The sequence below is a fragment of the Falco biarmicus genome, chromosome 8, assembly GCF_023638135.1.
Source record: "Falco biarmicus isolate bFalBia1 chromosome 8, bFalBia1.pri, whole genome shotgun sequence".
NCBI lineage: Eukaryota > Metazoa > Chordata > Aves > Falconiformes > Falconidae > Falco > Falco biarmicus.
In genome coordinates, this window is record NC_079295.1 from 36,073,449 (window position 1) to 36,087,536 (window position 14,088).

The 14,088-nt window shown below is 41.4% G+C and overlaps 1 protein-coding gene across 10 annotated transcripts in view; it reads right to left on the bottom strand.

Annotated features, from left to right (window-relative positions):
- The window catches only part of NCKAP5 (NCK associated protein 5), a 245,345-nt gene that overhangs the window by 186,038 nt on the left and 45,219 nt on the right, over window positions 1-14,088 (bottom strand). For 9 of the 10 annotated variants that reach the window (XR_008823499.1, XR_008823500.1, XM_056349061.1 and 6 more), the window contains exon 3: window positions 7,495-7,628. Coding sequence is in view for 8 of the 10 variants with exons in the window: in XM_056349061.1 (XP_056205036.1) it covers window positions 7,495-7,628 (134 nt within the window). In the remaining 2 variants the exon portion in view is untranslated. Of the gene's footprint in view, window positions 1-7,494; window positions 7,629-7,737; window positions 7,831-14,088 lie in introns of those variants that run through there. The other variant, XM_056349065.1, reaches the window with a different exon arrangement.

Genomic DNA, 14,088 nt, shown 5'->3' on the forward strand with positions numbered 1-14,088 from the left:
TTTCCTGATTTTCCAAATTTGAAAGAAACCAAACTATGGGAAATTCCACAGGAAAGAAACAGTCAGTATTACCTTTGCATGTTCCACTGCAATTTTAAAAAGACATCTATAAGAACAGCAAACCAGCAGTAAGTAACAGATGTCTTCCTAACAGCCACAGGTCCTATCTACCTTGGAAACATCTTACCATACATAACTGCATGTCCCTTCTGCAGGAACATTACTCAGTAATAGAACTTAGCTCCTATATCAGCACTGTCCTTCCATAAACCTAAACATGCTTTACAATGGAGAATTATCTGTAGCTAGAAATACCTGCAAAAATACACCTATTATTGTGCAAAATAAAATGCACACAGCTGTGAACTTCAACAGGTACAGGATTTCATGGTACATAAACATCAAACATGAACCTCAATCTCTTTAAACAGCCGCAGCAAAGGAGTCTGCAAACTCACCAAAACGCAGTTTTCACTGTCCTCCAACATAAAAAGGGTCTGTAAACCCAATGACTACATCTGCACAGGGATCCCTGCTCTTACCCTCAAGCACAATATTATTTGGTACATGCTTCCAAGAGCTTCCTACAACATCCATGGGGACTTCTCACTTTGGAAATGAAACAGTCATATAACAGGAGAGATGACGGATATAACGCATACCACACACTATGTAATACAGAAAGGTTCTGTACAGGAGTGCAGAGAATATTCAAGCCGTCTTCCTAGTACAAAAAATAATGCATGGAAGGGATTATATGCTGTGTGTGGACCTGTATATGGGCATTGGTAACCTACTGTTAAATTGTAGTGAAAATGTTGATATATTATTTTTATGTTAGTCTCTATCTTGTATGTTTTAAAAACAGGGTAAACCAAAGGATTATGCTGCAATCTAGTACTACTTTGGTGCTAATCTAGTACATTATGCAAAAGAAAAAAAACATTATATACTATCAAATTGTAGTGCTAGCTGGAACAGAGGAAGCAGAGTATCATTTCATGCTCTGATAAATCAGTAAAAGACAATAGATGCAACCTTCCAGAAATACAAGTATGACACATACCATCAGCATATAAATAAATACAAACCAAACTCAGGATTTTCTGAGCACACAGATAGCTGTGTTTTTGTCTGTGGAAGATAAAAATCACCCATTCCCCTGGACCCCTTGAAAGAAGCTTTCAGCAAGTAAGAGCTGCCATGAAACACCAACACATGATTTACAAATATGTCAGGGCAGTGAAATAGGCCTGGCTTTTAATGTAGCCTCAGCCCCTGAAGAGTCCACAGAAGATCAGGAACTCCGTGTAGTTCTATGTGCATCTTTAATAATGCCTGAAGCAAAGCACTCCATTGCCCTCTAAAAGTGTTACGCAAATCAACATACGTCATACAATACAGCTGCTATAACTCCTGGTCCTTAAATGACCTCTGTGTTTCAAACTCACTAGTTCTTCACTTCTCTGCAGTCACTCTAACCTCTTTACTTTTGTTCTTTCTCAGCTTCTCTATGAAAATACGTATTTCAACATGATGGTTTCTAACATGAGAATAAGAACTGTAGTTTCTGAAGAAAACTGAGATAACACATTCTTTGAAGATGTTTCTCATGTGTATGTACTTTCAAAACCACCATATCCATACACAGAAAAAAATAAGCTTGGTATGAAAGATTACAGAACTACTTTTTCTTCTTCAGACAACAGGAGAACAGCATATTCAGTTCAGCGTAGCCTGGGAACTGAGTGGGGTCAAAATCCATATACAACTTGTGGCAACCTCCTCTTTGGACTTAAATTTCATGGATTTAATAAAACCATTCCTTTATTTTCTGCCAGACAAAAGCTATTCACAGAAAAGCTCCTTGATCTTACTCAAAATAGTGCTTGACATTTCTGAGCAACAATTAGAGATGAAATATGTACCTAAGTGTCATACATGCACATAAATAAAACACTGATATATTCACCCCAGCAGCATTAATCTAAAAGAAACTTCATTCTTTTATTCTGTCAATTCTAATCAAAAGACCAGATCAATATCCTAAGCATTAGGTCAAAGCCCTAGGAAAACAGCATTCACACCACATCCTGAGGCTTACCAAGCCCAAGAGCCAAGCAGCCCTCCAGTGAAAGCACTTTGCCCAGCACACAGTCGCAGCTCCAGAACTGGTGCCTGCGAAGCAGGTATCAGTCCCATCTCTAACCTCCCACACTCCAGAGAGGCCTCCCAGCACTCAGAGACCCCAGTGGGAGGGACCACATGCTGATGCAGGGGAAATGTGTGAGGAGGAAGGAGTGGCAGAGAAGAAGTGTTTTGAATTGATCACAACAGCTCCTACCCCAATTCTGCTGCCTGCTGTGTGGCTCAGGGAAGGGGGTAGAAGAGTCAGGAACAAAGGAATGAAGTTGAGCCTGGGAAGAAGGGAGGGGTGGGACAAGGTGGTATTAGGTTTGTCTTTTTTTCTTACTATCTTGTACTATTTTTAATTGGCAAATACATTAATCTTCCCCAAGTTGAGTTTGCTTTCCCCTTGATAGTAATTGGGTTATCCCCCAGTCCTTATTTCAACCTGTGAAGTTTTTTTCTTCTTATTTTCTCTCCCAGTCCTGCTGAGGAGGGTGAATGAGAGAGTGGCTGGATGGGCACCTGCCAGCCAGCCAAGGTCAACCTACCACAACGATGGAAATCTTGTAGTCAGCAGCAAAACAGGAAGTGTACAAGTGAGATACCCACCAGAGACGCAGAACTTTCAAGTCAGTAAGTTGTGGTTTATATTTATTCACTAGTTTTTGTAACATTTCACAGTCACATCTAATAAAATCTGGCAGTATCAAAAACATAGGGCAGGATGATAAGGTCAGCTTTTGATATAAACTCTACCTTTGTGACAATCTGCCTCCCGCAATAACCCTACATACAGGCCATACAGGGAGGATGATGGGAAATTACTGCAGAACTACACAAAAGAGAACTGTAGACAGCTCTTCCTGTAATCATCCTCCAAGACAAGGAGTGAATTCGCACATGGTATTTTACTCATCCCTGCTACGACAGAAACAAAGGAATACCACCAATGGCTGCCAGGAGAGCGTTTTATTCTCCTCAGAAACTAGATTAAAATGTTATTAATGGTTTAAATTGGCATACAATGGACATTAGACAAACTGACCAACCACAGGGGCTACTGAGGTGTTGCACTGGTTTATACTTCCAGACATGGTCTCTGTCATATATGGATTACCAGTCATGGCAGGAAAGCTACTGTAGTGCAAGCAGGCGGTGACCCCTAGATCAAGCACATTAGAAATTACGATGTGATGGTGCAACATCAACATGCTGATGTAATGCAAAAAATCTCTTTTATCACAGCTGCTAGGAAAACAGTTATCATTTCCACTCACCTGTTGACAATCCAGAATGGAGCAAGGGGAATTAACGACAATTGGAGAAAACCATGTAGGATGTGCTTAAACCAACAACCATGCAGTCCCTTTTATGCAAACTGTTATCGGATTTGTAGCAGTCATTTTTCCCCTTGTCAGAAGTGACAGGCTTAACCCTATGGTCAATATTAATGCGAGACGAATGCTGAAATACAATCTAATGAGAACTGCACTCATCCCATTCGCAGGACCCTGGCAGATCAAACAAGGACCATTTCCTACTTTTCCAATAACATCCATTCTTAAAAGCCTGAGGCAGTTTTCCAGTCACAGTCATTGTTACCTATAAACAACATCATCTTAACTGAAAGAATTTTTGAAATTTACCCAAAGGGGATTTAAGATTTGATACTAGCCTCTTCAATTACTGTTTACAGATATACTCTACAACACCGTGTTTATTGAACTGGTTTCATTTAGACCAAAATAGCAATCAAAATAACTTAAGTAAAGCTACCTCTTTTACTGCTTTACCGTTTAATCGCAGTTTGGAGTCACATGTACTATATGCACTCAACAGACAACAATTTCTATTGCTTACTGATGTACAGCAGAGAAATGTAATCATATTATATTGTGTGTATTAGTGTGCTTTTTAGAGTGATACTATAAATTACACCTACTGCTTTGGGCAGGGTTGTTGCATTTCTGTTCCTACTCTTGTAGGAAGACGCTTAAAGTAGGAAAAGCACAGCTGAAACCAAGAACAAGGAGGTACATGAGACACAGTGGATTTTCTTCTCTGACGCCCAAGAAGTTCAAGGAGGAATAATGTTAAACTGTGAGAAAGCAAAAAAAACCCTGCAATCCAAACCCAGAAAAACGAACAAACAAAAAACAAACAAACAAAAAGAATTAACCTAATTTCCTCCAGAGCTGGATAAAGAGGCAGCAGGCATAATACGAACCTAAATGGCAACTCACCATGACACTTAGCCACAATCAACATGGGAAACTCAGATTGCATGACACTGTCTTGGAAGAAACTGGGCTGACGGGCATTTAGAGGGTTAGTCTTCATGCATCTGAGCAACACTCATCTATATACTGCTATGCCAAAAAGGGCCTTAGAGAATTTAACACAACAGCTGCAGCAAAATAACAGTGGTTTTGAGAAAGAAAACATCAAGGATTTTGATTTTGAGGTATAATATCACCTCAAGGTGATATTATACTAAGGCAATGCAAAAATAACTGCATCCAACTACAATGTAAAATCAGCTTTAGCATTAAATGGTTTTCCTGCAGGATCCTTCCACACCTTAAATATATTAATCTCCAATAAAATTAGAAAACAAATTTAAACCTACATGGATACATCACTATACAATTCTGGAAAAGAAATTTGGTTTTTAAAGCTCTCTTTCCTTCTACAGCAACTGTCACATATTTATCAAACTATCCACTGTGTCACTTTAAGGCTCTGCCAGATTTATACAGATGTTAAGAAAGATAACTTTGATTTATTTCAGACTCCTAGCCTGGAATATTGCTTACCTGGTAAGAACAGAAACGTCAGTCAATAAAAAAAACCCTTGCACTCTGAAGTCCTCAATCTCAACCTATATGCTTATATGACAGACTAAAGTTTTTCACACAATTTCAGATGGGAACAGGCAGCTTTCTTCCCCTGATTAAAAAGATCAGCTTACAGCTTTCCACAAACCATTATGTTTCTTTCTTTCAAAGATGCATAGAAAATATTTTGAGATGCAAAGAAACATCCTCCAAATCATAGTTTAACCTACTGTTCTGCATGTCTATGCAGGAATGTCTATGTAAATCCATTTAGTTCAGGAATAGCATATATTTAAAACCCTATAATACATGTTCTTACTTTAGTCTTATCTACATCTGAAATCCAGAATGTATGGGCCCCAAGTATTACTTTCTAGCCATCTTCTTCCAAAGTACTTGCACTGTGCTTGATTTTAACATCTTCTCCCATCACCACCTGCCTTGTCCCACTTAATTGTTCTCAAATTGAGGAAAAAGTCTCAAATTCTTCAAACAATACATAATCTCTAAGCAGCACAAGATTATCCAGGTGCCAGTTTCATTACTCGTTCAAGCAGGGTAATAAGAAATACACTTGTTCAGGGAGAAAGTCTGTTTGTGTAAGCAAGTATCTTAATATTCTACTAAACGTAAGAAAAAAATAACCTCTAATATTCATCATAACAAACATAATGTTTTAAAAGCAAATGAAGCATTTAAGTGATGCATTCTCTTCCTAGCATCTGGTCTACACTAAAATAAAATCATGGCCCAATGAAGCCAACGCCAGTTTTCATCACTGGTAATAAGGAGCCAACCAAGGTGCCGTTAATGAAAAGTGATATTTAAGTTTGCCTTCAAGCAGTATAGCTAACATGCAGACAGCCTTAAAAAGAACACAGTACTGATTTAGGAGGCATTCACCTTTATCTAAATCAGAGGTACAAAAAAAAAAAAAAAAAAAAAGAGACAACTTTAATCCAAAGAACTTGCATGCCTCTGCTTCTTGATAGATCAGAGCAAGCAAATAATGGAAGAAAAAGAATGGATTAATTTGAAGACAGTGGACTTCAGGGATCCTAACTAATATAATAGTCATTCTTTTCAGAAGGACTGTAGAAGTGATTCAGACTACTGCAGATTCACAGGAATAATGAAGGGTTATCCTGAAAAGATCTGAATATGCAACAGTTAAAATTTTATCAAGTTATTTGGCACGTTACTCTGGAAATGGGCTTCCCTTCACCCCTTCTTTTCTTAATCATGGCTCCAACATCTTCCAAGTTTATTCAAAGGCTTCTAGTTATTGTAACAATAATACCGTTCTACAAACAGAACCTCAGGAAATTCTTCAATAAACAAAGATTAATACATAATAGATCAAAATATTCTAACCAAGAAGACTTATAGGATGGAATTATTTTGTGTATATTACTTAGGGAGTCACATCAGAATAAGTAAAAATTGAAATCAAACATCATAGAACAACAACAGAAAACTTAAAAAGAAATACCCTTAGCATTTCTAGGGAAAGAATTTCAGACTTACTTGAACACTTTGCTAGTTTTTTAAAATTTGGAGAGTATTAATGGAAATTTTCCAAAAACAAAATAAAAAATCAGGACAAATTTTATTATTGCTATTAATGGCTTTTGCAGCGTTGCCTAGAAACTCAATTTCAGATCAGATGAGCAGCATGGCACACTGAGGGAGAAAATCACAAAAAATGCCCAACACAGAAACCCCTAAAACCTACAACGAAAATGACCAAAGAAAAAAACCCTCCCCACAGCTTGTTTTCACCATATTAAACTGAACTTGGACTTCTCAGTGATGCAGGGGCCTGAGGGAACAAGTTAATATTCAGCCTTCATGGAAAATACACAACATAAAATTCCATTGTCTCTTTTGATTTTGTTTTGATTGTTTTGTTTCTGTTGATGTGAAAAAAACAATAAAAAATTCTATTTGATGTACAAGATCTCATCATGCACCATGAAAACAACACATAAGTCAAATCCTTACTGTCATCATATGAATGGTTTGTCTTAAATCCCAGTTCTAAGACGATTCCCTTGTAAGTGGAGCTCTGTTCTAGTACAAAGTCAGTGCAGGAGGAGAACTGACACATGTCCAAACAGGATGATTATCCACCTGGTAAAAGGCATCACTTTTTCTCCCCTTTATTCAGATTGATCAAACTCATTCTTGTTGGTTACCAGAAATTAACAACCAAATATTGACTTACCAATGACATACACTTTTGAGAAGTGAAGACCTCTAATTAGAAAATTATTGAGAAACAATTGCAAGATGTTTAGAAAGGAAAATTTTCACCATTACACAGAATGATGGTGTAAGCCTTTTAAGTTTTACAGGATGCTAACGATCATTTACTGAAAAGCCTGTTACGTTTACAGGATTTCAGAGGGAGAGCAATTTCTGCCTTAGATTCCATCCACTCAAGTTATTAATAGGTTTGATCAATCTTTTTTCACCGAAGTATGTTCTTACCATATTTTGAACATAGTTTACTTATGCAACATACCTGGAAAACTGTTCTTGCAGCCCACGCATCTGAGCTCTGCTACGCTCCGACTCCAGGGTCACCTCCCGTAATCTTTTTTCACTCTCAAGTCTCAAATGTCTTTCTTCCTCCAACTCATGTATCAGCTTCTCACGCTGAAAAACCATAAAAAGGTTATTTATTAATTGCGTACATAAAGCATACTTTTAGCAAAAATTTAAGATTTAATTTGGGAAAAGTCATCAAACAGAATAATTACCCTACCTATGCAGTCCCATAATTTTTTGTATAGCAATGTCACACAGAATAACAAACTAGAGATGGAAAGACTTTCATAATATCCCCATCATGTTACACTACTCTTACTTGGCTCAGCCTCACTGAAGACAGCACATTTAAAAACAAACACCCACCCTCTCCTTCAAAGCTCAATTTCTTCACCTCCACTCAAAATAAATGCAAAAAAAATTGTATTTGAGATCTGTGACCTGTCTTGCTTGAATGCAGACACAGGAAACATGAAACAAGTCAAGAGGACAACTTGTCACCCATCCCTTAATGTTTCATTCTCATGAACAGAGAAGGGGACCTGATTCTGCAGCCACTGTTTTTTTTTGTTTTGGTGGAGAAGAATCTCTCTCAGTAGGACAGAGCCTATTTGAATCTATTTACTGAAATACTATGATAAAGAATATGTTTTTAAAAACTTATCAAACAAATATGAGAGAAACACAATGTCATTAATTTTACTAATAGTTCTTAAAGACAAATAGCATACAGTTGCTGCCTAACACATAGGACCGAAAACCCCAACCCACAACATATAGCACTACCTGGATAAATCTACATATGACATGGCCTAATCTTTTATTTTTTATTTAAAAAACAAAATGACCATCACATGAAAGAGCACCTAATTATTTCAAAACCCTATTTTATAAGCAGCTAAATGCAATTTAGGAGGTGCAGGAGAATGAACTGCAAAGTTATAAAAAATGCTATTGGAATTTAAAAAAATTATATACAGCTTTTTTGATGTGATGCTGTTAAATGGGAATGAAAGTAAATTAATTTTTTCCTTGTGCATTTAAATAAGTGTATCAATTACAAAACCCAAGCAATTTACAAGATACCACATTATACTCTGTCAGCAAAGGGGTTCCAATGTGAGTTGTCTAAGAAGAGGTTAAGTCATAAAGCTACAGTGGGTCGACCACCTATACGCTTTGAAAAATATCTGTGCCCACGGTGTAGTGCAACTTGTAACCTGTCAGACAGTCTGACGTAGTTCCACTGCTGACCTAAATTTTCATGACATACCTGCAAAAATTTATCTAGAAATTACACATACAGTTTCATTAGAAAATAAAAAAGGTTTCCTAGTGTTAAGCCATTAAATGTGGGAGACAGATTTTGTGTACAAGTCTCACAGCTATAAATCTTATTGGATAATAATTTACAATAGCAGTAACCAAGGGACCAAAAAGATGTACACTACCAAGTGGAAAAGGGATCTTAAAGACAGTGATAAATAAGCAGATGCCACAAGGGGAGGCTGCAAAGGATTAAATGAAGTATCTATATGCTTGTGAAAAAGTAGGGGAGATTACTCAGAGAACAGAGGGCTTCTGTCTAGTCGGTCATATGTAATATCTGGAAAATGGAAAACTGTAAAATAAGAATCAAATCACTGGGAAATAAATGCATTGTTCTAACTAAATTATCTGATTACTGTCCTTACTGTTACACAACCATGTTCTGCCAGGTGCTAAGTAATCCTTTGTTTCTGCCAAACTAAGAAAAGCAAAGAGTGCTTGGCACCAGGCAGAAGATATACAACAGCCACACAGAGAATACAGCTCACAGAAGATAACTCAGGCTAATGATACAGGAGGAATATTCAAAGCAGTTAGTATTTCTCCAGCTTAGATCCCATCAACACCAGCTTCAAAATTACACTGTTCCAGAGGCCCTTGCTGAATACTGTTGGCATCTTCTCTTACAGAAGGATTTCACTGCTGCTAAAGAAATATCTAGAGCTTCCAGAGTCAGAGAGTGGCAAGGAAAATGACATAAAAGAAATATATAGTTACCACCCAGGGCTTGAGACAAACTTTCAGAAGACACTGCTGTCTACAGAAATTTTTCTTAAACCTAAATAGCTAATCATCCCTACAGTAACTGATAAGCCACTTTGGAGAAAAATCAGGTACTGCTATGAACCCCTGAGTGCCCAAGTCATCTCAAAGCACCAGGCTATGCCTGAGCTACCCGATGCAGTAACAGCTAAACTGTGATAATGTACTGAAGACCAGAGATTCAGCCATGCCTTCAACACTCATTCAGCATCATTACTGCAACAATGATGTCATTCCAATACAGCAACTACCTCTCCATGCCTGCTACGCTGACCATGCTCTGGTCCTGAAATAAACCCTCCTTCTACATTAAGTACAAAGCCAGATCTGCATGGGGGGAGAAGAGACAAAACATCACTTTTTTTCCTGCCAAAAAGAAAGCAGATGTGTATCCTGTCCTCCACCTTTCTGCCAAGATGTTTTGCAGGTTGCACACAGCTCCACTGACTGTCCTGCAGAATGAGTGTGCTGTACCTAGCTGCATGGCTGTGCCACTGCTAAACACAAAACCACATTTTCTAGTAAAGCGGGGAATACACAGCAGAGATTCACAAACCCAAACTTTCCCCTTCAGGTCAATGAGCTGTATATGCTATTTCTAGGTTTCATTCACCTCTTGCTGATAGATCAGAGAATGCTGTTGCTACCATTTACTCCATCTATTCATGTGGGGAAGTCTGTATTATTGTCCTACACAAAAGGTCAGCGCATCCATGTTCTTTGGGCTTCTTTTAAGAAGGACGGACCTAGGAATTACCTCAAGAAAAATACCCATAAACCAAATTCACATTACAAGAACAATAACATCACTGGAATGGAATGTCTAAACGCTAGGAACTTCTGGAAGCTGTTGCTGTACAAAACGTACAAAGAAGTCACAAGGCTACAAACCATAAACAAAAGCACAAAGCTATGGCCCTGAAAGTCTGTGTTCTCTTCCCAGCTACCAAAAATTTCCTGTAGGAATGGGGAGAAGGCTGCCCACAGGATAGCGGCACAGCAATAACACCATCACACCATCAGGATTTATTTTTGTGCTTCTTCACAAGAATTTACTGGCAATCTTGAGGCACTTCTGCCATTTCTTTAAGGTAGAAAGCAGATATGTTTTCAGCCAGATCACAGACATTAAATACTGGGGGGAGGGGGAGTAAGAGACCACCCACACTTGGAAAGTTTTCATTCTCCAGGACACAAAACACCCGTGTATACTGAAAGTACTGAAAGTAGCTCCCAGCAGCAGTGATCTTATCTACAAGAAAAGAGAACTACATTTTTATTCAACCCCAGAAAAGCCATAATGATGTGTCAGAAGAGAGAAGTGAGCCTAACATACAGAAAGGCCAAGATTAAACAGGTATTTTTTTGTCTCCTATAAGCAGATATCATATACCTGAATTCTCCAGAAACTGTGTGTTGCCACAACCCCCTCAGTGCTAACCCCACTTTATTCCTTGAAAAATAAAGGTGTGTGAAAGGAAATGAACTAGCCAGAAACAGTTCAAGGTTTTATAGCGAATATAAGCTTACTGGAAAGGGACACAATTAGCATGCCATGTGAAGAAAAAGTTAAATTAAAAAAGAAAGCATCATGTGAAATGCATCAGTATGTTTTAACACCAGGAAAATCACTGCCATCTTCCAATGAAGTTATACGTATTCCCACTTGCCAGCTCCTCTTTAATTGCAGCTTATTCTCCCCATGGGTTCTGTTCAAACTATTTTTCCTGCCTCCTCTCCTTACCTTCAGCAGCACAACTATAACCTTCTTCTCTTAGAAGTATAATCCTTACTTCACTCTTGGTTCCCTTTTTCAGGCTCTCCAGATAGCCTTTCATCACATCACCCTGTCAAATCTCTGATAACTTTCCAAATATGCAAAAATCTTATGCGAACAAACTACAGTGAAAGACAGGGTTAGCAAACTCCACCAATACTTTTGTGCAAGTACTGGAATATTTTAACACTTGAACAAATACTGTTTGCAATTACTCTTTCATGAACATTTCAGCAATCAAGTTTCACTAGCTGCTCATTACACTCATGAGCCAGCATTTGCACTTCAACGAGTTCCTTTTGGTGTAGCTGTAGAAATGTTCGTGTCAAAACGTTTCATTTCTCATCCAGTCAGGGGCATGTACCACACATTAACTTGTCTTCTAAAAGTTAAGGAAGGAATCCAATTTGAGATACTCATGATCAAAACAAACCGCATGGAAACTATTTATGGGTAGACTGAAAATAGTACATGTATTTGACAGAAAAGTCTGAATCGCTCCTCAGCACTCCACAAAGACATGAAGTGACAATGCTTATTTTCAGAGCTACTGGTTAATAGCTGTGATCTTGGTCTAAGGACCAACCCAGTGCTGCCACACGACCAGAGTCTTCTAAGAGGTGCTCAATCATTTATGTCTCTTTCTTAATTCCCTTGGGATGTGCTGCAAATGTCAGCACCTGGTTCTTTCACATTCTACCAAACTGTAAACGTCTCCTCTCCTAGTGACCCCTGACGCTGTGACAACCAGCAGAAAATGCAGAAGTGACAAAACATGAAAGAGGATGTGGCGGGTGGCAGCCACAGGAGGCAGATGGCAGCACATGGTGCTGCCAGGCCAGGAGCTACACAACAGGACCTTCATTTCTGACCAGTGTGACACCTAGCACGCAGAGTGAACACGTAGCACCTTAAGGCTTTGTACAGAAAGGCGGCCTTCTTACTTTTTTTTTTTCCTTTCTGGGCTATTTCACTGTCAACTTTAAATTTATACATGGATGACACTCAAGTCTTCCAAGTCAGGGACTTGCAGTTTAACTCCTTTACCTGTTACTACAAACAAAATCAGCAGATGTCTTGTTTAAATGACAGGACCGACTCCATGACAATACCTTCTCAGAGAAGTATACAGGGACTTCTCTCCATGCAGGTCAAGAATTTCACTAACTCAAGCAAATTTCTTATTCCAAACCCCTCTACTCTCATCCCACCCTTCCTGCTGGACCTGCTTCCCTCCCCTCCTCAATGCTGATGATCTTGTGCCCTCCGTGTTCAAACTGCTTAGCTAACAGCTCATTCCTCCCTGCCTCTCCACCTAAAAATATTTTCCCCTGCCCCTCCATAATGTGCCATCCTAATAATCTTACTTTTTCTTAATGTTACTGGATCAGATGTACTGTTGTACCGGGTCCGGGCGGGGGGGCTGTGGCTGCGGGCGCTGCTGCGGGCGCTGCCCCCAGGCGGGAGGGAGCCCGGGCCCGCCGGCTCCCAGCCGGGCCCGCCGCTGGCCGCGGCCGAAGCCCCCGGCACGGCAGGGGACAGCGGGAGAAGCCGGCACCGCCCCGGCGGGACGGGAGAGAGGCGCGAGGCCCCGGCAGCGGAGCGGCCCCGCGGCACCCGGGCCGGGGCGGGCGGCGGCGGGGGGGGCTCCCGGCGCCGGAGCGGAGCCGCCCCCGGGCCCGCGGGCAGCCCCCGGCCGGGCTGGCCACCGGCGCCGGAGCGGAGCCGCCCCCGGGCCCGCGGGCAGCCCCCGGCCGGGCTGGCCGTGCCCCGGGGCCCGCGGAGCCCCGCGCGGGAGCAGCCGTGAGGAGCCCTCCCGGGGCGGGGGCCGTGGGGGAGGAGCCCTCCCGGAGGGGGCGGTGTGGGGCTGTCTGCGGCCCCGGCCCCGCACCGGTGTTGGTGGTTTGAGATTTAGTTTTTCTCATTATCCTACAGTGATTTGACCGGTAATAAATTAATTTTGCCCAAGTCAAGTCTGTTTTGCCCGTGGCGGTAAGTGGCGGGCGCTCCTGTCCTGCCCTTACCTCAGCGCAGGAGCCTCCCGTGACACGCCCAGTCAGGGGCAGCCCGCCACTGCCGCGTGCCTGGAGCCGCGCGCCGGCTGCGCAGCTCCCCTGTGAGGAGAGGCCGGGGCTGCCGCGCGCCGGTTCCCGCCGGTTCTGCCCGCCTCTGCCGCGGCCTCACCACACAGCCCAGCCCGGCCCCTCGGCGGCACCAGTGGCACCTCTGGGAAACGGCATTTACGAGCGGGCAAAGCGCCTGGGAGGCCGTGAGGAGCGAGGGAGAAGGTGCGGGAAAGCGCCCCGCGAGCACCCGGCTCTGGGTGGCGGGGTGGGGAGCGCTCCCGGCGCCAGGACGGCCATTTCCCTGCAGCCCCAGGGAGCCCGCGCTGGGGCCGGAGCAACTCCGGAGGAAGGTCCTGTCATGGCCTGATCTCAACCTGCATCCCCATCCCCCTGCGCCACTCCACAGGGGGAGCGGGGGAATCAGACTCCCCAAACTGCACTTTGGAAAGCATTTAATTTTGTCTTTGTTTTAAATTATCCACATCTATTTTCATTGGCAATAAATGAAATTAATCTTCCCCAAACCGAGTCTGTTTTGCCTGTAAGGGTAAATGGTAAGCTGTCTCTGTCTTTATCTTGACCCACAAGCTTTTTCATCATATTTTCTCCGCTGGCTGTGTTGAGGAGGTGCAAT